The sequence below is a fragment of the Phialemonium atrogriseum genome, assembly GCF_030411735.1.
Source record: "Phialemonium atrogriseum strain 8032-3 unplaced genomic scaffold QBC33scaffold_15, whole genome shotgun sequence".
In the NCBI taxonomy this organism is placed as follows: Eukaryota; Fungi; Ascomycota; class Sordariomycetes; order Cephalothecales; family Cephalothecaceae; genus Phialemonium; species Phialemonium atrogriseum.
Genome location: NW_026848152.1, coordinates 430,824 through 455,525, shown reverse-complemented (window position 1 = coordinate 455,525; position 24,702 = coordinate 430,824). Strand labels below are relative to the sequence as shown.

The 24,702-nt window shown below is 56.3% G+C and overlaps 9 protein-coding genes across 9 annotated transcripts; 5 read left to right on the top strand and 4 right to left on the bottom strand.

Annotated features, from left to right (window-relative positions):
* Window positions 1–131: 131 nt before the first annotated feature.
* QBC33DRAFT_559830 (uncharacterized protein) lies at window positions 132–5,085 on the bottom strand (the record flags this gene model as incomplete). Its single annotated transcript, XM_060430002.1, has 6 exons — window positions 132–2,662; window positions 2,719–3,714; window positions 3,885–3,918; window positions 3,974–4,226; window positions 4,290–4,981; window positions 5,083–5,085. 6 exons carry the CDS (start codon window positions 5,083–5,085, stop codon window positions 132–134), a joined length of 4,509 nt encoding a protein of 1,502 aa, XP_060282723.1.
* Window positions 5,086–5,852: 767 nt separating this feature from the next.
* Window positions 5,853–7,440, bottom strand: QBC33DRAFT_102174 (SMAD/FHA domain-containing protein). The gene has a single exon (XM_060421851.1). It carries the CDS (start codon window positions 7,153–7,155, stop codon window positions 6,121–6,123), a length of 1,035 nt encoding a protein of 344 aa, XP_060282722.1. The 5' UTR covers window positions 7,156–7,440; the 3' UTR covers window positions 5,853–6,120.
* Window positions 7,441–7,498: 58 nt separating this feature from the next.
* On the bottom strand, window positions 7,499–9,582 carry QBC33DRAFT_452895 (VHS domain-containing protein; the record flags this gene model as incomplete). Its single annotated transcript, XM_060424659.1, has 3 exons — window positions 7,499–7,705; window positions 7,765–8,297; window positions 8,352–9,582. 3 exons carry the CDS (start codon window positions 9,580–9,582, stop codon window positions 7,499–7,501), a joined length of 1,971 nt encoding a protein of 656 aa, XP_060282721.1.
* Window positions 9,583–9,951: 369 nt separating this feature from the next.
* Window positions 9,952–11,372, top strand: QBC33DRAFT_541256 (ribosome biogenesis protein TSR3). Its single transcript, XM_060428148.1, has one exon. The coding sequence runs from the start codon at window positions 10,011–10,013 to the stop codon at window positions 11,217–11,219; it is 1,209 nt and encodes a 402-aa protein (XP_060282720.1). The 5' UTR covers window positions 9,952–10,010; the 3' UTR covers window positions 11,220–11,372.
* Window positions 11,244–14,868, bottom strand: QBC33DRAFT_541254 (mitochondrial initiation factor 2). Its single transcript, XM_060428147.1, has 3 exons — window positions 14,756–14,868; window positions 11,652–14,703; window positions 11,244–11,589 (listed from the first exon to the last, which is right to left on the bottom strand). Exons 1-3 carry the CDS (start codon window positions 14,777–14,779, stop codon window positions 11,438–11,440), a joined length of 3,228 nt encoding a protein of 1,075 aa, XP_060282719.1. The 5' UTR covers window positions 14,780–14,868; the 3' UTR covers window positions 11,244–11,437.
* Window positions 14,869–14,998: 130 nt separating this feature from the next.
* On the top strand, window positions 14,999–16,585 carry QBC33DRAFT_473722 (uncharacterized protein). The gene has a single exon (XM_060425219.1). It carries the CDS (start codon window positions 15,248–15,250, stop codon window positions 16,283–16,285), a length of 1,038 nt encoding a protein of 345 aa, XP_060282718.1. The 5' UTR covers window positions 14,999–15,247; the 3' UTR covers window positions 16,286–16,585.
* Window positions 16,586–18,180: 1,595 nt separating this feature from the next.
* On the top strand, window positions 18,181–20,461 carry QBC33DRAFT_102029 (BPG-independent). The gene is made up of 4 exons (XM_060421850.1): window positions 18,181–18,443; window positions 18,583–18,935; window positions 18,991–19,363; window positions 19,421–20,461. Exons 1-4 carry the CDS (start codon window positions 18,416–18,418, stop codon window positions 20,224–20,226), a joined length of 1,560 nt encoding a protein of 519 aa, XP_060282717.1. The 5' UTR covers window positions 18,181–18,415; the 3' UTR covers window positions 20,227–20,461.
* A 259-nt stretch (window positions 20,462–20,720) lies between these two features.
* QBC33DRAFT_578854 (uncharacterized protein) lies at window positions 20,721–22,225 on the top strand (the record flags this gene model as incomplete). The annotated part of the gene is made up of 3 exons (XM_060431098.1): window positions 20,721–20,969; window positions 21,039–21,476; window positions 21,533–22,225. 3 exons carry the CDS (start codon window positions 20,721–20,723, stop codon window positions 22,223–22,225), a joined length of 1,380 nt encoding a protein of 459 aa, XP_060282716.1.
* Window positions 22,226–22,538: 313 nt separating this feature from the next.
* QBC33DRAFT_453182 (glycoside hydrolase family 47 protein) lies at window positions 22,539–24,312 on the top strand (the record flags this gene model as incomplete). The annotated part of the gene is made up of 2 exons (XM_060424673.1): window positions 22,539–24,128; window positions 24,193–24,312. 2 exons carry the CDS (start codon window positions 22,539–22,541, stop codon window positions 24,310–24,312), a joined length of 1,710 nt encoding a protein of 569 aa, XP_060282715.1.
* Between the last annotated feature and the right edge of the window lie 390 nt (window positions 24,313–24,702).

Genomic DNA, 24,702 nt, shown 5'->3' with positions numbered 1-24,702 from the left:
ACTATGACCATCTTTCAAAACAAACGCCCCTGCTTTTGAGCCCCTCTACAAGTGCACTGTAACGTCAACCGCCCCATCTCCAGCCTCCTACCCTACAAGGTGATTCCACCCCAGCGAGAACATAAACGCCACTACCCTTGCTGGATTCCCAACCCCAAACCATGACCGTCCTCCCCTAGCCCCCAAGCATCGTCCTCACCCTCTCCCCGTCCCCGTCCCCGTCCCCGTCCCCGTCCCCGTTCCCTCCCCCTCCCGCCCAACCAAACAGCCCTCTTAACAAGCCTCTGCCTCCCCACCGGCGCCGGAGCCGGCACAACGACATCCCCAAACCCGACGACCCTCCCATCCGGCAGCACAAAGCCCCCCGACCCAGACCCCGGGCCGGGCTCCGACCTCGCAAACATCGTCTCCGCCGCCGTGCCGACAGCCCCGGAGACGACACTCGCCGGCCGCTGCTGGATCCACCGCCCCGGACCCGCCGCGCGGCCCCGCGTCCAGCCCCACCCCAGCCCCATCCCCCGCGACGGCGACGGCGTCGGTGAAAGGGACTGCGACAGGGACAGGGGCAGGGATCGCCCCTTCCCCGCGGCGCCGGCGACTGGAGGTGACGGAGGAGGAGATGGGCCGTCAGACTCGGTGTCGGACGCGTGGCTACGGGTGCGGGTGCGAGTGCGGCGGCTGCGGCGGCTGCGGGGCCCAAAGAGGAGGCCTAGTCGAGTGCCGGGTGTCGGCGGGGTGTCGGCCAGGGGGGAGTGGGTTCGCGGGCTGGCGGAGCTGGGGCGGCGGTTGGGCGGGGATGAGGATTTGTGGGAGGGGTCCCGGGTTGCGGGTCGGGAGGTGTAGCCGCCCGGGATGTGGATCCAGGGTTGTTGGGTGGTGGTGGTGGTCGGCGGTGGGTGGAGGGCAATGGCGGTGGGGAGGTCGCGCTGCGGGAAGGGGAGGGGGAAGGAGAGGGACATGGGGTCGCCCGGGTAGCTCGAGCTGGACGAGGCGAGCCGCTCGAGACCCGGGTGGTATGCGTGTGTCTCCCAGTGGCGGACCGTGGCGGGCATGCTATGGCGAGCGGCAGTGGCGCTACTAACGTCGATGGGGAGCGGCTTAGGGAACGGTGGGGAACGGCTACCCGGGCTCGAGTTCGACGAGCGGGAACCGCGGAATAGTGATCGGGGTGAGAGGTGGGGTTTATCACCGGGTCCTAATTCCCCAGCTTCGTGGCTATTGCTACTGGTGGCTGCCACTGCCGAGGCTTGATCGTCCGAGACGCTCCGCGGCGACTTCAGATTTTCCTTCAATCGTTTCATGGTCGCCGCAGTCCAGGTTGACGGCGCCGCGGCGATCTTGGCTAGACTGGTGGAAAACTCGGCTGGCGATATCGAATACTCGTTCTCGGGCGTCTTGGTCGCAAACGGATCAGCGTAGCAGTTGGCTCCCATGATCAACCGCGGTCTGGGACGAGACCCAGGATTCGGGTTTCCCGCATTCTCGAAGTAGCCTCCTCCACCGATACCCAGAGGCGAGGGCGGCGATGCAGTCCTGATCTTGTGGAGATGGAGCTCTGCTTCACTCTCTGCAGTCACCCTGCTCCGGCCACTTGGAGATTTGGAGCCGCCCCTGATGCCGGAGATTGAGCCCTTTGCAATCTCCCGGCTGATGCTGACTCGAGGGTCGCTGACCGTGCTGTCTCTCCAAGCACCCGCACGCTCATGGTATCGGCAATCCTCAACTCCTCTTGCAAGCCTGCGATGGACTGCTGCAAGCCCCCAATCCGAGTAGGCCTGAGGGGGCTCTAGATACCCCGTATCGAGCCCAAGAGGCTCGAAGCTTGGCCTGTTCGTGGGCGTAGAAACCCCTCCGTACCTACCCCGAGATCCAACAATAGTCCGGGCATCGTCATCATCGTCGTCCGGTTCCGGCGTGGGAGGCATTGTCGGCCTGTGAGGGTAAGGGACATGCCAGTGGTAAGGGTTATGCACGTAGCCTGAGTCGTAGGGCAGAGGCGAAAGAAGCTGCTGCTCATCATCCAGCAAGGGCCCGAGCTCGTCGGTGCCACTATGACTCGGCGGCGTCATAGAATCGCTTTCCGAAGAACTGTTGGTCCGTTCAAACACGGATGCCGGAGGCACCTCTCCTGATCCGTCTATGATGTGAGTCTGTATGGTGTGAGACAGCTGGTCGATCTCCTTGTCTATCTTCTTCAGGCGCCGCTCGATCTGATCTCTAGTCCGACCCAGAAACTCTGGGGATTTCTTTTCAAACCTGCTCAAATGCTCTACAAGCCTTCGTCCGTGAATAGCGTATCGTCGGTAATCGTCGGGAAGTCCCACCTTTGAATCCTCCCTGATCTTCTGATCCGCCCGGTCGAATGAGTGGCACCAAACAGCTCCCGCGCGCTCCAGCCAGAAGTGGACCTCCTTCCCTTCGGTGAGGGTATCGATGAAGAAGGCTTGAACTACACTATGGATCCGCAGCAGGTCGAAATAGTCGGCGTTCTTGTCGAAGCTTTTCCTAGAGCTGCGAGAGCTATTTGGCGAGATATCATCGCTCTCACTCCGCTCGACCAGAGCGAAGGCGATCAAGACTGCAAGTGTGTTGTTTAGGTTGGCCTTTCGATGAAACGGGTCGCACGTCTTGACGGGCGTCCGATTATCCAGGGCGGGCAGACCTGTCGAACCAGATTAGTTGGAGTAACTTGACGTCTGTCAGGGGTGACGAGCATACCTAATGTAAGCATCTCCACCGGCACATGCTGGTCAAAGAAGACGACCACCGACATCAAATTCAAGGCCGCAGTCGCGCCACGGTGCTGCAGCTGGTCTCGAACCGCCTTGTAAGCCGGGAGACTGCCCGCTTTCGGCCGATTCTTGTAGGATCGCAAGTACTTGGACAGGGGCTCCCTTGTCGCCTTCAGCTGCTGCGCAACGACGTGGATCATCAGGGGTAGGCGCCCCATCAGCTGCACCAGCTCGAGGGTTCGAGCCCGGTCGTCCTGAGTCCAGGGTTTCTTCTTGTCCATCTCGAGAAGCAGGAGCTCGTGGGCTTCCTGTGCCGGGAGCAGGCCCAGCTCCATGACTTGCGGGTTATCGAACTGGTAGTCGCCAGTGACGGCCCGCTCCGTCGACGTGAATATCAGGCTCGTGTTCTTGGCGTCCGGTATGAACTCGTGTAGACCCGGCGTATCGAAGTGGATGCCGTCCAGCACTAGCAGCCAGTTCTCGAGGCCGTTGAGCCATTTGCGCACGATGGCGACAATCTTCCTCGGGTTCCGGAGTTCTTGCACGTCTTCTTGGGCGACCAGCCCCTTTAGAGCCTCGTTCTTGGCAATTCGCCAGTACCAATATTCCATCTCCTGCTGCGACTTTGCCCGCACCCAATACACACCTCCCGGATAGTGGTCTCTATACTGGAACACGTATTGCCGGGCGAGGTGCGTCTTTCCCCCTCCGGGAAGGCATTGGATCAACACAGCCGATGTGCCTTCCGACCTCCGCTTCCGGTCCATGAGCATCTTGTGCAGGCTTTTAAGTTCTTGCTCTCGACCAATAAAGTACGAATTTGGCCGGAACGACTCTGGGCGGATGAAGAGTGGCTCGTCCTTGCGGCTCGACTCGAATTCCTCAGACTGGCTCGGTTCATATAGGGGTGGTGGTATAGGCTCTGGCTCAGGGAGTTCTGGAGTTTCCTTGGGTGGCACGGTTGTCTCATTATTATGTTGAACTACAAATAGCACAGTGAATCAGCCTATGTTCGTCAATGGTCAATTTGCCTTGCGGCCCTCTCTCTCTCTCTCTCTCTTCAACCTTCTCAATCTCGTACACTCGCTCAACAGGCACCTCGACGAGTTGACAAGACAGAGCGTCCATTATGGTGTCGTGAGAGGAACCTACCAATTTCTTGAGTTTGTGCTGCAGTCGGGGACCCCTATTTTCGAGCGTGAGCCCAGGTGCGGATATGTGGGAAAATAGCCGAAACGTACAAGGTGCCTAATCCTCCGCTCACTAACTTCTAGCCTTGCCCGCGCGTCACGATCGTCGAGCTCAACCAGCCATCTAACCTGAATGACGGGGGGAGCTTCTAGCACCCACTCCCTGATAGCAGTGGCCACAATACGGTAACCGGGAGCGTTGACGCTGTCAAATTTGCACATGCCCGAGTGCGTCGCCTCGATCCCATAGTAAGTAACCCCGGGTAGTTGGGGGCTTGCGGAGTTGGAATCAACAACGACGAATCTACTTGTTGATTAGTGACCAGGGGGAACGTTCCAAGAACAGAAGAAAGTGTCGATCACGTACTTGGCCCCCCTGACATCAGTCTTGTGGTTCTCGTGAGCCATGTGGATCATAAAGCGCTGGTAAATGTCGAGAAAGTGGTTGTTAATGTTTTGCAAAGTCTCGTTATCCTTCTTGAGCGTCCTCAGAAGTACAGGCTCGGACTCGAAGAACTTCTTCGGTATGACGGCGTCCGACATGGACTGCAGCACATGACCCCACGTTGCGATGTCCGTTCCCGTGTGCGGCGTGCCGAGGAAGATGATGGCGTAGGTCGATACAAATATCGAGCGGTAGTCTTGGTGGTGGTCATCTCGAAGGTCGTTCGAGTACAGAAGAGCACACTTTGTCAGGACCCCCCCGAGACTGTGGGCAACCCATATTATAGGGTTCTGCATCGAGTCTTCACTCTTTCTGTAATGGGTGAGAGACGTGACCAGAGTTTGGGCATGATGATGGATAAAATTGTTACTGGCACTCCTGTCGTTTCGGCTGGAGTAGACGTCGGCGTTGTAGCCGTACACCAGCACGTTCGCGTGCGCCGTCCTGAGCGACGCTGGAAGCAGGTCAGTGGGCCAGAACAAGCCGTTCTTGGCCGTCCACGACCTTTGCGGGTCGCCATTCAGGCCGTGGATGAGGACGACGTCGACCTTGGCATCGGGATGTGTATAAACAGCTGTGAAGTCGTAACGTGAGATCTGCTTATTGATGGAGCCCTGTATTGGTCGAAAAGGTAAGCAGGCTATGCCGGCAACGGTCCGCACTTGCAGAGGCGGATGCTCGCTAAGAGGTGCATTATTGTTGGGAGCAAACTAACCATGCTTGGTTGTATACATGGGCCAAACCAGCGATCAGCACGCTGTACCAACCAACAGGACAAAAGGATATCGTACAGCGGAATGTCTGCAGGGAAGCTATCATTGGAAGGTAGTAGGAGGAGCTGCCCATGCCCTATATAGGTGCTGGCCCCTGCAGGGGCCGACGGGGATGGCAGTCGGACATCTCATATGGGTTGCCTGGTCTTATGATGGACTGATCGACTGCAAAGAATTCGCCTTGGAGAAGGAGTGGTAATACGAGCATCTATTGGTCACATCTCAGCAAGAAAGGGCCAAAGTTTGGCCCTGGGAGCTCTTCGTCACGAGGCCAAGCTGTCTGGCTGTAAAGGATGTCTGAGATTCGCATGTGGCCAGCTGAGCCATTCTGGGTTGCCCAGTGGTGCCGCCCAGTGCCCAGTGCCCACCCCACGCCGCGTAAGGCCCCCCCGAAGCGGTAATTCTGGCAGGCTTGCGGCTTTGGTTCTGTTCGCACTTGCTTCATTCGTATTTCGCACTGCGTACAACACTGGAGGCTGCAAGGGGAATTTGTAGATCTCCAACACGTGGGGAATACCGGTTACATATGTCCTATTGCCCCGCTAAAGTCGGTCTTACAGCAGAACAGCTGGTCTCGACATCTCTCGCATCATAAAAAGGTCGAGTTCACCGAATACGCTCTTGTGTATGTCTATATCACTCTTTAACTACTTCCAAACCGAGTCTACCCTACAACCGCCACCGCGATCTCGCCCCTTCTCGCTCCTAGCATTCCCTCATAACCCTGTAGACCGGCTAGACGAGGACATTCTCGGAGAATGGCAAACCCCTAAGCTGTCACTAGAGATACCCGAGTAGTAGCCGGCCGATACTCATTCCCAGGTGACCAACAAAGACTGGCGTAGCACCCTATTCTCGATCGTCTTGGGATTGCGGATAGGGACTTCTATTGACATCTTTAAAAAAGTGAGATTCCAGTAGTTCTACAGCCTTCTCGATGACTCTCTGCGAAGGACGCACGCACCCACACGGAATACGATTCATCTCGGCGCAAGCATGAGCACGTACTCTCTCGTGCTCAGGCCGAACTGTACCATGTCCTTGTCCATCAGCTCCAGGTACCTGCTGTCGGGGACCTTCTCCTTGTTCAGCATGGTGCCATTCGCGCTCTCGAGGTCGATCAGATACGGCTTGACCCTCCCAATCTTGTCGCCGAACTCGTTCCTCTTCTCAATGTACCTGAACTGTATCACGGCGTGCTGCTTGCTGATGCTCGGGTGCTCGGCCGGCAGGTCGACCACCGCCACCTCCCTGCCGACCAGCCAGCAGCTCCGGTTGCTCAGCTCGATCGTGTCGACGATGTCTGGGCCCTTGAACACGAACAGCTTCCACTGGTCCCTCGCGGGGGGCTTTCGCGCCTCGGGCGGCTCGTGATATTTCAGCGTGATGGTGCTGCCGTCTTCCTGCGCAACCTGGTTCGACACCGCCGCCAGGAGGCCCGAGTTGCCAAAGTTGGGCTGCTCCTTGGGCTTCTCCGGCTCCTCGCCCATGCTGACCGCGAAGGTGTTATCCTGCGACGGAAGCGGCCCCGCACGCTTGATCAGGCTGCGTTTCTGGTCCCTCTTCTCGTCGTCTGAGCCGCCGCCATCGTCCAATTTCCTCGCCCGTGACGCGCGATGATCCCTGCCTTGCCTTTCTCCCTTGTAATCAGACCTCCTGCTTTTGTCTTTGCGATCGTCGTCTCCCTCGTCATCTCCATGTCTGCGGCGCCGAGACGGGCGATCATCTGGGGAGCGTGATCGTCTTCTGCGGCGATCTCGGTCAACATCCTTATCCCTGCTCTTGTTCCTCTCCCCATCCCTATCCGTATGCCGCGCCCTCTTCGTGCTCGAGTCTGGCGTCCTTGACCGGTTCTGCCGCTCTCGCCGCCTCGACCTCGACCTCTCGCGATGTCTGTGCTGGTCGGATTCTCCGTCGCGATGGCGTCGCTTTCGTTCGCTGTCGCCGCCTCCGCCGTCGTCCTCGCGTTTCCGCCGCCTTATTCGTTGATCGCCGCTCGAGTGTTCCGAATCCATGATCGAGTATGGAGACGGGACTGTATGGATGCCTACTGAGTGAACAAGGCACGTAGGGTGGAAAAAGTTGTGAGGAACGAACAAGGTAGCTGACGGGCCGGCGGTTTCTTGCGGGCCGAAAGATCTGCCTCTTTAACTAGGTAAATTTAGACACCATAATTTATGTAGCTATCGGATTATTTCTTATTTCGGGGGCAGTGAGTTTGTAAGTCAATATTGATGCGTGAAGAATCATGGGCTCCTCGAGTGAACACACCTATTCCCTGATATCTACTGGAAAGACTTATGCATGAATGTATCCTCAAATAGAGCCATATGGGTCCTTCCGAACCACAGGCGTATGTCATGCTAGACCAAACTCTGGAATCTCGCCCATCTCGTTCTTCACCTCACCCTCAATCCGGTAAGACACTCTCCACCGCAGCTTGATTAATTCGACCTTCTTGTTCTTGTCTCCCGCGTGCCATACTTCCACCGTCTGAACAACGCCGGAAGCTTCATTGGGGCCCAGACTCCTCCCCGACTGAGGGCTTAGCTGCAGCTCGAAACCCTGGCGCAGAGTTAATAAGATCAATTCGAATCGATTCCTTGGGCCGGAATTGCGCTTACCTTGGTGACAGCAAGCTGAAAGTGTAAGTCAGAAACAGGCTGCGCCGTGTTATTTGAAAAGGAGAATTTCATCATTATGGAATTTACACTGGGGCCTATGACCCCCCGCAGGGCAAACATGTCTACTTTAATGCTCGTATTGGCGACGACCGCCGAATGCTTAGTCGGTCGAGACGGTGTTTCTGCTGGTAGAGCCGACGAGAAAGACCATTCGTCGTCGTCGCCTGCTAATGCGGACTGCGCTGCCGGAACGGGGGTTGACTGAGCTGCCGGAACAGGGGTCGCGGGCTTGGAGGAGAAAGAGGAGGATGTGAGTGCTGCAAACGGGTCTGCCGACGGGGCCTTGGGAGGGGGGGCAAACGCGGACTGCATGGAGGAGGGAGGCTGGGGAGTGCTCGACTGAGAGGCTGACGGGGCGGAGCTGAAGGCCGAGAAAGCTGAGAAGCCGGGCGGCGGAGGGGTTGGCGTTGATATCGTCCCCTTGGCGCTGTTGTTCTGTGTTATCGAGGACAGCAGGGCGGGACCAGGAATGCCTATCGAGTTCAGTACTGGCAAGATGGGGCGCTGGGGAGTCGTTAAATACTCACTTGTATTGGCACCAAATCCTAGCGCAATGCCTCCGCCCTGCCCAAAACCGTTGCTATCACCAATCGACAGACCCAACAAGTCGTTCTCGATGGAGCCCCCCTGCGAGGATGCCTGTGCCTGTGCCTGTGCTCCGGTAGCCGTGCCGTTAGCATCTGCGTCTCCGTCGAAGTCGATCAGGGACAGCTCGGCGGCGGCGCTCTTTCCGGCGCTGCTCGAGGGGACGGGCTCTCCTCTGGCTATCTTGTTCGCCGCGTCCACATCCCCCTTCTTCATCAACTTGTAGCGCTCGACTGTCCGGTGTATGCTGTCGTTGATCTCCAGGAGCTTGGCAACGGCCTCATGGTCGTCCGACTCTTCCTCGCACATCTTTTGGATCTTCGGCTGAGCGCTCTGCAGCGCTGCCGCGAGCTCTGAAAAGACATCTCCGTCCCTCATCGTGTCGCCTGGCTTGAAACCTTCCAGCCTCTCTTCTAGAAGCCTTGCCTTCTGCTGGATCTTCCCAACGTCTTCCGCAGCCTTGGCCCGATAGTCAACCTTGCTTCTCGTGTCGTAGCCTGCCATTATCTTCATCAGCCTGTTTGCCTCCTGCAGGTCTTCAGGGCTGCCTCGCCGGATGAGCTCCTGCAGCTTGGCCGACTGCGCCTCGCGCTCCTCCTCCTCCATCTCCTCTGCGGACTTCAGGTTATCGCTGGGGTTCAACACGGCCGCATCCTCCCTCCGGACCTCGGGGAAGGTGTACCCCTTGTAGCTCAGCAGCCTGTGCATGTCGCGGATGAACCCCAGATCCTCCTTGTACCTGCTCGTCTCGCATATCGTCCCGCGCCACTCTTCGATGGCCTCGAGAATCTTCATCTGGACCCGCGTGGCTCGGATCGGGGGCCGCTCGGGAAACCGGCGGACGAGCTCATTGAGAAATTCCTTGGTGCTGATCTGGAGGTGGAAAGGGTAGCCGCAGTTCTTGACGCAGATGTCCAGCAAATTGAGAGCGAGGAGGGCCACGTTGGGGTTGCGATGGTTGACGTAACCGACAATGGCGACAGCGGCCTCGCGCGGGGCGGATCCCTTCTTGGAGTTGATCAGGTCGGATATCTCGAGGTTCATTGCCAGGTTTGGCTCGTAGTTGTCGGGGCTGCAGGCAGCTTGGATAAAGCGCAGAAGCTGGGAGGGGGGTGAATGACCCGGCTCCCCCCAGTTGTTCCTCGCGGCGTACCGCGCAGATGCCGCCTCCATCTTTGCTTCAGTTCACTCCGAACCGCGGCCACGGATGATTGTGTGCGCAAGCCGGCTGTGAGTTTGCAGCGGCGGTCTGCAAAGTTGGGTCGCAATGAAGGAAAACAGGACGGAAACTTTACAGGGGTAAGCTCCGTGGCCACATAAGCAACCCTGAGTGGTGGTTCTGGCCACAACAAGCAGTCATCCCACTTGCACTGGATATTTGAATGAGGCCAGCAGTGGCTGGGTGCCTGCAACCGATTGCATCTCCCTGAGGGGCCGGAGGTCAAGAACGTGTGGGAATTACTTACACACTGTGGGCCCTAACTGTGCCCTGCCATCAAAAAAGTTACCCCACGCCTTAAATATCCCGTCATCAATTAGCACCACTCATATATTCTTCGGAGCACGAACACATAAATAACAAGCCCTCGATCTCACCAACGATGGTTCGGCACAAGAAAGACAACTTTGCCCGGGGAAAGAAGTCCTACCGTGGCCCGCCCCGCGGTCGGGGCCCCTCCAACAACAAGGATGGCAACGAGGACACTGATCCCGCCTTTCCAGGCTCCTCCTCACGACCATCCTTCAAGGCCGCCTGCTGGGACCTCGGGCACTGCGACCCGAAGCGGTGTTCAGGCAAGAAGCTGATGCGGTTCGGGCTGATGCGCGAGCTGCAGGTGGGACAGCGGCACTCGGGCGTCATCATCACGCCCAACGGCAAGCAGGTCGTCTCGCCGGCCGACCGGGAGATACTGGACCAGCACGGCGCCGCCGTGGTCGAGTGCTCGTGGGCGCGCGTCAAGGAGGTGCAGTGGTCCCGCGTCGGCGGGAAGTGCGAGCGCCTCCTGCCCTACCTGGTCGCCGCCAACACGGTCAACTACGGCAAGCCGTGGCGCCTGAACTGCGTCGAGGCCCTGGCCGCCGCGTACTACATCTGCGGGCACCCGGAGTGGGCCGAGGAGATACTGGCGCCGTTCTCGTACGGCGCTTCGTTCCTGGAGATCAACGCGAGCTTGCTCAAGAGGTATGCCGCGTGTACGGATCACAAGAGCGTGAAGGAGGCTGAGGAGGCGTGGATGGAGCGTCTGGAGAAGGAGTATGCGGACAACCGCGAGGACGGCGATAGCGCAGACTTGTGGAAGGGCGGCAACGTCAATCACAGGGCGGCCGTCGACTCTGAAGAGGATGACGACGAGGAGGGAGAAGACGGCGAGGATGGTGATAACGAGAGCGGGGACGACGAGCAGAGTGTCGACGGCATATATCTTGGCAAGAAGCCAAAGGCGATACATGAGACGGAGGCAGGTGAGGATGTGGATCCGTACGCCCTCTCTGATGACGAAAGCGACGATGCCGAGATGGAGGAGATCAGGAGGAAGATCTTGGCTTCCAAGCCGTTCGCAGCCTCGGCGAGCACCGAGCAGAAAAAGGCTCCTGAGAGCATCCCTCGGCCGCAGCAAGTGAACCCAGACTCGGATGTTGAGCCTGACTCGGACAACGGCGAGGATGACGAAGAATTCGACAACATCATGGACGCCACGCCCGTCACTGACAGGATAGGTCTCTCAAAGCTGGAGAAGGAGAGGTCCAGGGCCACGGTAACAAGTAGAACTTTCGGCTCGGCCACTATATCGGCCCCGAAGCGATGGTAGGATAGTCACAACCAGACCTGGGCACACCTGGGCACACCACGGTTCGATCCAAGTGAGATGTGTATCAATATAGTACATAAGGTAGGTCTATAGTGCCCCTCTAGTCTACAATGCGGCCATATGTACTCGTACATAACATGACATGACGTCCCCAGCCAACCACCCCGATATATGACCAACCGATGCTCTTGTCTGCTGTAAGTCTTACTTGCCACTTATTACAGGTGCCTCTTATTGGTGATCTCCTCGAACGCCTGGATCTGGTCACCCACACGGAACTCCTCCCAGTCCACAAAGGAGATGCCACACTCAGCTCCTTTACGCATCTCCGCTACCTCCTTCTTGCCGTGCTTGAGGGCGTCAACGTCTCCTGTGTCGTGATGTTAGCGATATTCCAAACCCGGATCTCACGGCTGCGACACACAAACGTACCTTCAAAGACCTTCTCCCCGCGGCGCAGGACGCGATACTTTGCGTTCCTGCTCACCTGCCCGTTCCTCACCCTGCACCCGGCAATATTCTTGAAGACACGACCCCTGAGGTTGATGGGGAATACCTGCAGCACCTCGGCTTCGCCGAGAACCCTCGTCGAGATGTCGGGAGCCAGGTGCTCGGACAAGGTGTCCCTGATGTCATCTGCGAGGTGGTAGATGATGTTGTGGTCCAGTATCTTTACGCCGGCCTCGTTTGCCAGCCGTTTGATATGACCTGGGATGGTGTTGTTGAAGTTTATGATGAGGCTGCCCGACGTGGCAGCATGCTCGACATCGGACTCAGTAATCTGACCGGTGGCAGAACGTAGAATCCTTGGCCGGACCTCGTTGCTGCCGATTTCCACGACTGAAGCGCAAACGGCCTCGACCGAGCCATGCACATCGCCTTTGACGACGAAATTGATGATCTTGGTTTTGGGGCTCTCGGGATCCGTCTCGCCCGACTCCTCGGCACCATCATCAGTGGCAGCGACAGCCAGTTCACGCTCGCGTCTCTCTTGGTCCTGCCGGGCGATATCGGCCACGGCCTTTTCCCTCTGGTCGAGCTCATCACGGTAGTGAGCTGCATCCTTGGCCTTGCCCTCGTCGGGAGCCTGGAGAACTTGGTCGCCGGCATCGGGAGGTTCCTTCCAGCCAAGGATCTCAACCGGGGTTCCGGGCGGAGCCTCTTCGACTTCGACCCCAGCTTCGTTCCTGAGGACCTTGATCTTGGCCCACGCCTTCCCGGCAACGATGCAGTCGCCTTTCCGGAGAGTGCCTCGCTTCACCAACACCGTTGCAACGCGGCCGATCGGCTTCACGCTCGACTCCAACACCCACCCCTCCGCCATGCCATCCGGCTCTGCCCGCATGTCAAGGATTTCCGAGAGCGTGACGATGTTTTCCTCCAGATCGTCCATTCCCTGCCCCGTCTTCCCGCTGACGCAGACGACCTGCACATCGCCGCCGTAGTCCTCAATCTCAACCCCGTTCTTGGCCAGGTCAGACTTGACGAGGTCAATTCGAGCTTCATCCTTGTCGACTTTGTTAATAGCCACAATGATTGGGACCTTGGCCGCCCTGGCGTGCTTCAGGGCCTCGATGGTCTGAGGCTTCACGCTATCGTCGGCCGCAACAACCAGAATGACTATGTCAGTTACAAGGGCACCCCGCTGGCGCATCGTCAGGAAAGCTGCGTGCCCAGGGGTGTCAAGGAACGTGATTCGTTTCCCAGTCGACATCTGAACAGAGAACGCTCCAATATGCTGGGTGATGCCGCCATGCTCCTGTGCTGCAACAGACGATTTCCGAAGGTAGTCGAGTAACGTGGTCTTGCCGTGATCAACATGGCCCATGATGGTCACTACCGGCGGCCGCGGCGGCAAGGTTGATGGGTCTTCCGGCGGGGGTCGCGGCTTGAGATCCACTCCCTCTCCTGTGTCTACCGAGGGCTCGAACCCATATTCTTGTGCCACCAGGGCTGCAGTCTCGCCAGTCATGATGTTGTCATGGCCAATGTTCTCAAAGCCCAGTTCTTCGAGCTGTCGAAGGAATATATCCTGCTTTATACCGAGGGCAACAGCGAGATTTGCAACGCTGATGAACTCGGGGAGAAGAATTGGCGTCGGCCCGGCTTGCTCGGCGGCCAGCTGTTTCCTCTCCCTCTGGGCCTTCTTCTCCGCTTTGCGGCGTCGCCGTTCCTTTACGTGCTCCTCGTCAAAATCCTCGTCCTCGTCCTGGTCATTTCGCTGCCGGTAGACCTTTGGCTTCTTCGGTCGCTCAGGGCGGTTCCTCCTATCGAACCCCCGATCCGCATCGGGCCGGGCGAACTGATCTCGCCTCCATGGCCCCGCTCCACCCGCTCCTTCTTGAGGCGTTATATTCGGCTCTTGCTCCCTAATTTCCCAGGCACTGGATTCTCTCCGAGCCCCTGAATCCGCGTCCAACCGACCACGGACCTTTTTGTTTTCAAAGTTGTCGACCCAGTCCCAGTTGCGAGAATCGACCGGTTTCTCCCTGCTCTCCTGGCTAGCAGCCTGGTTTTCAAGTTGACTTTGGACCCTGGCCCAGGGGTCACCAGAACTCTCGCTCTGGGTTTCGGAGGGGGTGGCAAGTTTGCGGCCACTTTTGCCGAGTACAGAGCTCGGGCGACCTACAAAGGAGTCGAGGCTCTTCGGCCGCTCGGTAGAGGTATGTGGTAAATGTCGCCTGCGAAGATGTGCCCATTCTGGTCGATTCCCTTCCCCGCCGCCAGAAACCGAATCCATACTTATCCTCCCCATAGTCTCTCGGGACGTTTGCCGCGGCAGTTCTGCATCACCACGAAGGTCGAATGAAGCATTGATTTCTGCTTTTAGAGAAGCAAACGGAGACGGCCTTAAACGGTGCGGTCTGTGCCCATCGACATGAGATTCTGTTTGTTCCAGAGGGAGTCGTCTCGGGCCTGACGGAGGACGGGAGAGTGATTGACGGGGATCGAGGCCTACAGGTGGGCGTGGTGGGGCCCGGCGGTCTCGATCGGGAGCTGCTGGCCTGATGCGTGCGGGAACTATACGGGGAAAATGAGGCGCGGTGTTGCCGGACAACCTCTGCGATGATGGAGGACTCGAGGCATTGGACCCCTGTGCCCGAGCCTCAGCTGTGGACTGCGCCCCCGAGCCCGAGACTTCAGTAGCTGCTGGAGCTGCCGCCTTTCGCCGGGCTGCCTCAGCTCGAGCTGTTTGTTCATGAGGCAGAAGTCCATTGTCAATCTCCGCATCGGCTCCTGCAGGGCGTGCCGTGATACTCGAAGGTCCCCAGCTACTTCCCCAGCTTTTGCTACCAGCGGAAAGTCTAGCTGCATTCGCGGATGGCGGTGCCGCCGATGTTCGCCATGGCAAGGCCTTATCTCCTTCGCGACTGGAATGTGACGGGTTTGACGACGAACTTGTGCTTGAGGGATCGGATTGTTGCCAATTCGCGCGAACTTGGCCAACTTGAAAGCCGAGAGCTCGATTAAAACGGCTCCGATTCTAGTCGTGATATTAGTGGCGACGAGTGCCAGGGAGGGAGAAAAATAGTTACCCGCCATATCCCACCTCTCAACATGCTCGCTGAAGAGGTCTTGGCTTGAAATGCTCTGATTCACACCATTGAATCCTGGTGCGATGCTAGACACGAAATTTCGCACTTTCCCTATGATGCTCGGCCCAAAGGTTTGCCGACCACCGACATCAGTGACAGGCCGGGATGCGCCGCATGCATCTAACAGAGTATTGATCAAATATTTTCCGGCCTAACCCCGTTAAGGTGTCCTTACCGGGCATCCGGTATTACAAGGTACCACCTTCCATCACCACGGGCAGGTTTTATGTTGAGCTCATGAAAGTTTGGATACGATACCTCATCTTTAACAATCCATCATCTCTTTTCATCCAATAATACCTGCCAGTTTCAGGATTGCCCTGATGTGGCAGGGTGACCTTACTTTCTAAGACCGGGTGTCGAAAATTTCAGTTCCAGACAGGCAATTTCACTTCACCCAATCTTTTAGAGAGAGGGAGCTCAGTCGTCCCCATGGCGCCGTCCAAGATTTCCGGCAACACAAAGCCACGAGGCGGAGGGAAAGCCACCGGCTCACTTTCCAAGCCATTCAAGCTTGCGCCTGAAACCCTGCAGCCTTTCACTCTTTTTCTCTCCAAGAAACATGTCTATATCACCCACATCGACTCCAAACCGCGCCCCTTCAAACGGAAGATCTTCGCCGTGCCGGTGCTCCTAAACGTCGTGGTGGCACTGCTCTTCCTCTGTCGCATGTATTATATCGGCCCGTACTATCTCGACCTGCTCGCCTCCGCCCTGGGCTACTCTAATTCCACGAGCGTCGACACCGCCGGCTCAACCTGGGGCCAGCTGGCCCTGGTCGTACTGCGGCGCAGCTTCACCTTCCTGCTGGACTTCTGCCTCGTCATCTTCGTGTGGCCGTGGCCCGCCGAGTTTGCCCTCGGCCGGACCCACGGCAACCCGGTGAGGTGGCGGTGGAACGTCGGGTTCCGCGACCAGGAGATCTACGTCCGGCGCAGCCGCTCGTGGGGCCAGCACGTCGGCGACGTGCTGGCCAACGCCGAGGGCAGGAACGCGCTCATGACCTACGTGCGGCTCGCCACGTCTCCGATGCTGCTGCAGGAGAAGACGGGCTACCTCACCATGAACGGCGAGTGGGACCTGGACTGGGCGGCCATGGTCAAGGCGCACGCGCTCGTGGATGACAAGGCCATTGCGCTCGACGCCTTTCGGACCCTCGTGCTGATCCATCATCGCGAGTTCGGGTGGCTGTGCATTGATATGAATTTGGGAGGGAATCCGAAGGAGGAAGATAGGAGAAGGCAAGTCTTTGCTTTCAGGGACGCCCTCGCCGCCGTTGGCAAGGAAGATTTGTTCTTCCGATGGATTGAGATTGTTCAGTTCGAGGCTTCGCAGCCCGGCGGCTTTGGGGAAGAGAAGCAGGTTGAGGTGGCCCAGAGGATCAGGGACCTGTTCCAGGCTAATGGGCTAGACTTTGATGAGTTTTGGCGGGAAAGCGTGGGATCAGAGGCGTCCGCGGGCCTGAGCTGATCTCAGTTGCACTTGCATGAATGGATATCTGTCTTGTATCATTATGTATCTATAAGGCTCTGTATTAACCTGACTCTCTCGCGGCCCTTTGGCTGCAAGATTCCCTCCTGATACTCACTCTGTTCGATGAATGGCATCTTCTGTTGTGTCAAGCCGCTGAGTTCTCCATACAATGCGGCACTTGACCTGATATAATACTGCGAAGTCTGGCGTAAGGGTTCTCAACCTTTTGGACCCTACCACCAGGAAGACAAGGGAGACCTTTTGCGGTTGAGATGTTGGAATCTGACTAGTACAAGCCTACTCACAAAATAGATGAAAATGATGGGGCGCATAGCCTCATTCTCCTTCCTGCCTCTTAGCTTATACATTACCAATTATACTTGCGACAATGTCTGGATTCCCACGCTTTTCAAACAACATGGCAATTCAGACTTGATCTAATTCGCGCTTTGGCGTATAAAAAAAACCTCCTTCTACAAATTCATAGTATGCGTATAATATTTGACAAGCCTTTGTACCCATGTTGCTTTTTTCTTTTTTTTTCTTCTTTTTTGTAAAAGGGGTTTGAAACCAACCTACCTACCTAACCTTGGTATCCAAGTAAGAAATCTGTGACATAGCAGACGTAGAGCAAAATAGGTTTCAAGATGTTCCTTTCTAGAGTCATATGATGACTTGGTGGATAATGCTAGGTTGTCTATGGCTGGAAGCTATGTGGCTATGATGATGCTTTCAGCAACTCAGACGATCAACTCGCGAGCATCACACAGGTCGGTTCCCCTGCAGCTTTTGTTTGCCTAGGACCTTAACTAAAGAGGCCAAGGACATTGAATCTGTCATATTCGCCAAGCAACTGCTAATCGAGACCCAAATCCTTGAAACAGGCATCTGATCTCGGCTTCATCCCAAGGAATTGCATCAGAGTCACCGTCATGTCCTGTTGTAAATTCCGGTGTCATAACCCATAACCCGAAAAGAAATGTCCATATGTGGCGTACCAATGTCTGCACCAATGTCAGTCTTGACATCTCAACATGCCAATTTCTTGGAACGAGAACCACTCACCGATCCCCGGGACTCTTAGCCCCCGTTAGATCAACGTAGTCGTTATATATCTTCGTCACGCCCACCTCACCGTCGGGCTGTGCAAGGCCATGCCGAAAAAGCACATGCGTAGCTGTCTGAGCAGGGGGGGTGTTGTCTTTCGTCGGCTTGGTGAAGTTTGTTAGGAGGGATGTTGAGGGTAGTGGCGTGTTCCGTCTGGACGAGAGAATCCCAGCTGTAGAAGGTAGCATTGTGCGTGCTAGTCGTCATGTGCTATCTCCACCCCCCCCATATCCTTCTTCAGAGACCGGGTCAACCAAGCGTATCTTCTTTCCCCGCCGAACCAGACACAAATGATATCTCCTTCTGTGCGTTTTTGGGGTCAAGGTAGGGATGATAGATATTTTCTGTGGCATAACTGCCATAGTACCAGCGATATGCCGTCAAGCTCGTTCTCCAAAGGAGTGCGATCGCCGCGGCTCTTTCCGCGGCTAGAACCCCAGCGATTCCGGAGGAGGTTGTAGACTACCAGGCGTGGACCGTTATTGACTACGAAGCTCTGGATGAAATGCCCTCGTACTGTAAGCTTCCCGCAGCGATTGAACCCAGATCTCAGTGATCCCACTGATCCCGCTGAAGCTGTAAGGTTAAGCTATATATATATTAAAATTTAAAGTGTTATTTTTTAAGAAATCTAACTGTAGAAGACAAGACCTAGGTTTAAGTTCTTTTTGTCATGCGGAACCCTAACCCTGGACCGAAATACAGGGCAGGGGGGTCGGAATGGGGATGGAGGCGCTCGTAAATAAATACCTACACAGTACACGTATATAAACCTGGAAACTTGGTGTAACTTTAGTGCGATTTAGGTAGGTACCGTCATACCTATTTATAGGTAGGTATTTTCCCTATTGCATAGATTGATTGTGTTCGTTATCTGGACCCCGCCATCTAAACAACTCCAAGATAATTATTTTTTTCATTCCTCGCAATCTTATATCCCGCATTGTTGCAGCCTTCGACTCCTTTCTTCTCATCGCCGGGATACTAGCCAATACATAGACACCTTGATCGACAGACAAGATGGCCCCCGACCATAATGTTTGCCTAAGTATGTCCAAGCCCTCCCCGCAAGGCAAAACATCCCAACGACGTCCTCGCACCGCTCCCGATTCTTTCCTTGTCGTTTGCTACGTCCTCGTATACCTCGAGCTCGGATGGCTAATTCTCATCCTCTTACGGATGTATAGTCGTGATTGACGGCTGGGGCATCCCCACCGAGGCCTCTCCCAAGAATGGCGACGCCATTGCCGCGGGCAAGACCCCTGTCATGGACGAGCTATCCGCGAGCTCGACCGGTTTCACTGAACTCGAAGCCTCCTCTCTCGCCGTTGGTCTCCCCGAGGGTCTCATGGGCAACTCGGAGGTCGGCCATTTGAACATTGGCGCTGGCCGGGTTGTGTGGCAGGATGTCGTCCGCATCGACCAGACCATCCGGAAGAACGAGTTCGCCAACAATGACGTTATCAAGAAGACCCTCGAGGCCGCCAAGAACGGGAATGGTAGGCTGCATCTCTGCGGTCTGGTTTCCCACGGTGGTGTGGTAAGTACCTTTCCCTCGAGCTATCGTCGGAGTACGTATTCACAAAATGCCACAGCACTCCAAGCAGGAGCACCTCTATGCCATCCTCAAGGCCGCCAAGGCGTGTGGCGTCCCCAAGGTCTTCATCCACTTCTTCGGGGATGGGCGTGATACCGATCCCAAGTCTGGCGCCGGCTACATGCAAGAGCTTCTCGACAACATCAAGGATATTGGCGTCGGGCAGATCGCGACCGTTGTCGGACGTTACTACGCCATGGACCGGGATAAGAGATGGGAGAGGACCGAGCTTGCAATGAAGGGCATGATTCTGGGCGAAGGCGAGGAGAGTGATGACCCTGTGAAGACCTTCAAGGAACGGTATGAGAAGGGCGAGAACGACGAATTCCTCAAGCCCATTATTGTCGGAGGCAAGGAGGGCCGTATCCAAGGTAGGAGTCGTCTCCCTTTCCCAGCTTGAACAGCCAGTCGTGACTTACATTCAACAGACGATGACACTGTCTTCTTCTTCAACTACCGGTCCGACCGTGTTCGTCAAATCACCCAACTTCTCGGTGCTGTTGATCGGTCGCCGAGGCCAGACTTCCCGTATCCCAAGATCACTATCATCACCATGACACAATACAAGCTGGACTTCCCCTTCGAGATTGCCTTCAAGCCGCAGCACATGGGCAACGTCCTTGCAGAATGGCTAGGGAAGCAGAACGTGGAGCAAGTGCATATCGCCGAGACAGAGAAGTACGCCCACGTTACCTTCTTCTTCAACGGCGGTGTCGAGAAGGCCTTCCCCCTGGAGACACGCGATGAGAAGCAAGATTTGGTTCCCTCCAACAAGAGCGTCGCCACCTATGACAAGGCTCCCGAGATGAGCGCCGCTGGTGTGGCGGACCAAGTTGTAAAGCGTATGGGAGAGCAGAAGTTCCCCTTCGTCATGAACAACTTCGCGCCGCCAGACATGGTCGGCCACACCGGCGTGTACGAGGCCGCCATAATTGGCTGCGAGGCCACAGACCAGGCCATCGGCAAGATCTTGGAGGGCTGCAAGAAGGAGAACTACGTGCTGTTCATCACCTCCGACCACGGCAACGCCGAGGAGATGAAGTTCCCCGACGGCAAGCCGAAGACGTCGCATACCACGAACAAGGTCCCCTTCATCATGGCGAATGCCCCCCAGGGCTGGAGTTTGAAGAAGGAGGGCGGTGTCCTCGGAGACGTGGCTCCGACCGTTCTTGCTGCCATGGGACTTCCCCAGCCCGAGGAAATGACGGGTGAGAATCTTTTGACCAAGGCGTAGCGGAATGATTGAGGGGGGTTGGGTCGGCGTTAGAAGGAGTAACGTGAGAGGCAAGAAGCCGATACAGGATAGACGATAAAAAATAGGTAGTGATCGAGGTACATGACGAAGACTCTGGGCATCCATGAAATATATTGTGGCACTGGTGTGCTTATCCCTGGCCAACCTTGCAGCTATCGCAGTATATATCAACATCGTGAGAAGTCCAAGCATGCACCTAACTTCCCCTCCTCCAAATGCCAGGAGACATTGGCCAGGCATAGCGCAGCCAAAATCCACTTCAAGACATGCCAATCGAGCTGAAATCATGAGCAGCTACGCGAGGACGGGATGTCGTTGATGGATGTGGCATCCCTGTGGCATCCCTGTCGTTTCTACTACCGGAAGTCCTGATATGCGAGGCTGGCCGAATCGCCCACCCCTCTCCTCCGTCCTTATACGCCCACCGCAGACCCTCGAGCTAGAACGATATGGCTGAACGAACAGCAAAAGCAATGTACGACGGTCAAGAAGAGCTAGACAATCTTGTTTGGGATAAGAACGATGAAGATTGGGATGAGTCGCTGAAACAGATGCGACTCAAAACCACTTGTCGCCAAGTGGAGCATCTCGCAGAGCTGAAGTATGGGAAAACGGCAACCCTAATATCACCTTTGATCATTGGCGGGTTCAACACCATATATAGGATACACCTCGAGGGAGTCTCCCCAGGTGTCTTGGTCCGACTACCTGGTCCCAGCCTGGTGCAGTTCTCGGATGAAAAAACTGCCCAAGAGGCTGCTACGGCAAACTACGTTGCGAAGAACACCTAGGCCCCCATTCCTCGACACTTCTTTTACGGTAGGGACCCCACACTTGGATCCTTCATTATCCTACAACACGTTGAGAATCGCGGGAGCATGTCAGCCAGATTAACAACACCCAACGACGATCCCAGTGTGACACACGTTCTGAATCCTGACGTTGCGGAAACCACACTTCAAAACCTCTGGACTAAGGCAGCACGCTGCCTTCTACAGCTCTCCCAACTTAGTTATCCCCGAATCGGAGCTCTGGTCGAGGTTGACAGCGGCTCCTACGAGATAGCGGGGCGGCCTATCACCCACAACATGACTGATATGGTCCGGCTCGCCAACATTCCCTGCGCAGTCCTTCCTCAAGAAGGCGAGACGTATGGGACTGCGGATGAATGGTATGTCGCGTTAGCTGAGATGCACCTCGCGCAGCTCGTCTTCCAACACAACGATCTGGTGTCATCGGAGGACGACTGCCGAAACAAGTACGTGGCGCGCCAAATCTTCTGCAGGCTGGCCAAGCAGGGCAACTTTCCACTTTTGGGTTTGCGGAGGACGACTGGTCTGCCCAATCGTCTAAAATCGTGCCTTCCACCCTCTCCCCTGCCCCGGCTGGGTCCGACTCTATTAGACTCTGGGGTGACGATTTTCGGGCGGGCAATATCCTTCTGGACGAATCCGATGACATAGCCGCTGTTATCGACTGGGAGTTTGCATATGCCGGGCCTGCACAGTTCATACTCGACCCGCCTTGGTGGCTGCTCCTTGACTTGGCTGAGACGTGGTCTTCCGGCATTGATAACTGGACAGAGACATACGATGTACGCCTGAAGACCTGGCTATCTGCAATGAAGCGGGCCGAGGGAAGCATGGGGGAGCCCGGTCCTCTGCCGGTTGCCTTGTCTACTTATATGCGAGAAAGCCGGGAAACCGGGCGGTTCTGGCTTAACTACAGCGCAAGAAAGAGCTGGGCATTTGATGCTATGTACTGGAAGTACTTGGATGAGGGGTTCTTTGGCGATCGAGGAGACGATATCTCCGATCATGATCTGTGGAAGACTAGAATACACTTGTTGAGTGAGGAAGAGAGGGAGGCAATGGAGCCATTTGTGGAGCGAAAGATGAACGAGTCAAAGGAAAGGAGAATTGTTGACTGGGATCTAACAGAAGCGAAACAGCGCTTTTCCGAGGTATTGTTTGACTAAGAATAGGACTAACGAGTCCGATACATGTTGCCGTTTGCAATTGATATCGTTGTTTGTTGTTTGGTGCCAATGTTGTTGCCACTGGTTGCTCTCTGTTGCTGTTATTGGCAGTTGCCGGCGCACTGGTATACCAGGTGGCAGAGTTTCTGTAGGTCTGCCAACACCTGGTATGCACAGACCCCCGACCCCTGTTTGCATACCAACGAGAGGTAGGTACACATATCCTGTATATCCAGCGAGGTCCCCTGAACCATTCCAGACCTCCAGCCGTTTGCCATTATTTCATTTCCTCAATGGTTTCGCCCAGCAAACCATGTTACGGCCCTTCCCTCGAAGGCGAACCGCCTCTCGCCTCCTCCTTGTCGCAGCATTGATTGCCATTGTTGTCTTTTTGCGCCGCCCTTTGCTGCTTGGATACCCGGCCTCTCTTCCTCCCCGAGCTCCAACCCGGTTCAAGAAGTCGACGTTCGACTGGTCGACCGTCGAAGAGCACAATCCTGCCGGGTCGCTCGTCCCACTGCCCAGGGGCAAGCCAAAGGAGGCACGGCGCATACAACACGACTTCGATTCCAGAGCCAGGAATGATCCGGTCAGCAATGCCCGGCGCGTAGCTGTGCGGAATGCTTTTATACGGTCCTGGAATAGCTACAAGGAGCATGCGTGGCTGCGGGATGAGCTGTTGCCCGTCACGGGCGCGGCAAAGGACACCTTTGGCGGGTGGGCGGCCACCCTCGTCGACAGCCTGGACACGCTGTGGATCATGGATCTGAAGCCCGACTTCTACGAGGCCGCCAGCGCGGCCGGCGAGATCGACTGGAACAACACTACGGATACGGGCGTCAACGTCTTCGAGACAACCATTAGGCACCTTGGCGGGCTGCTTAGCGCCTACGACCTGAGCGGCGAGATGGCGCTCCTGGTCAAGGCGAAGGAGCTCGGCGACATGCTGTACACGGCCTTCGACACCCCCAACCGGATGCCGCCCTTCTGGCTGACGTTCGACCACGCCAAAGACGGGACGCAGAAGGCGGGGACCCACGACCCGAGCGCCTCGCCGGCGTCCTTGTCCCTGGAGTTCACTCGCCTGGCTCAGCTCACCGGCGAGGACAAATACTACGACGCCATTGATCGGATACGGGCCTTCCTGGTGCGCACACAGGGGCAGTCCCAGTTGCCTGGCATGTGGCCGACCATGATAAACTTCCGGGACGAAGAGGTCTCCGATAAGCACTTTTGCCTCGGGGCCCTGGCCGATTCCCTGTACGAGTACCTGCCCAAGATGCACCTTCTTCTAGGTGGGCTGGATGAGTCGTACGAGGTGATGTATAGAGCGGCAATGGATGTGGTTGTCGAACATGTGCTCTTCCGTCCCATGCTTCCGAATAACGAAGACCTTCTATTCCCAGGCACGGCAACTGTTCAAAACGACGGAGTTCATATCGCCCCCGACGGCCAGCATCTGGCCTGTTTTGTTGGAGGCATGTTCGCCCTCGGTGGAAGGATGTTTGGCATTGACGACCACGTCGAGATCGGGGAACGCGTCGCCCGCGGCTGCGCCTGGGCTTATCAGGCTTTCCCAACGGGTCTCATGCCCGAGCTCTTCAGCATGATCCGATGCCCTTCAGCAGCCGGTTGCGAGTGGGACGAGAAGAAGTGGATCAGCGAAGGGGACCCTTCCCTGCCGAAGGGCTTCCGTAATGCACGTGACCCGCGATACATCTTGCGTCCCGAGGCTATCGAAAGTGTGTTCATTCTCTACAGGATCACGGGGAAGAAAGAGCTCCAGGATATTGCCTGGACCATGTTCCAACACATCATGACGGCCACGGAGACGCCGTACGCCAATTCGGCGATAAAGGATGTAAGGGTTACTGGCGAGACGGAAAAGGAAGACTCTATGGAGGTTTGTTCACCCCTTCTTCTGGTACGGCATTTTAGACACGTCCTGCTGACATTTGCCCTCCCAGAGCTTTTGGCTGAGCGAAACCCTCAAGTATTTCTACTTGATATTTTCTCCTCCGGATGTCATTAGTTTGGATGAATATGTGCTGAACACCGAGGCGCATCCGTTCCGACGTCCTAAATGAGCCTATCGCCTGCAAAGACGATCCAGCGGTGTACTCGACCTGTGTCGATCTTCGGTTGGTGCCAGCACGACTTGTGGATCTTGCAGATTCGCTTGGCAGGGCAAATCAACGCGGCAGCCGCGGACCAGCCATTGGATACGCCGACCGGTTGGTTTGGTGCGTCTGACTACGTGTAAAGCATCTGGGTCGACAGGAACCTCTCCTCATTTCTTCTGAGCGAGACATGTTTGCTCTTTCTTGGTGGCGGACATCCCATGTTAAAGCAGACCAATTTCAGGTCCTTTATTTACTCTTGCCTGTTCCAACCGCCCAACAGCCCGACGCAGCAAAACGGGGCCGAGTATGGGTGGACTCATGACCCCGTTGGCGGCTGAGTCGAAGGCCAACAAT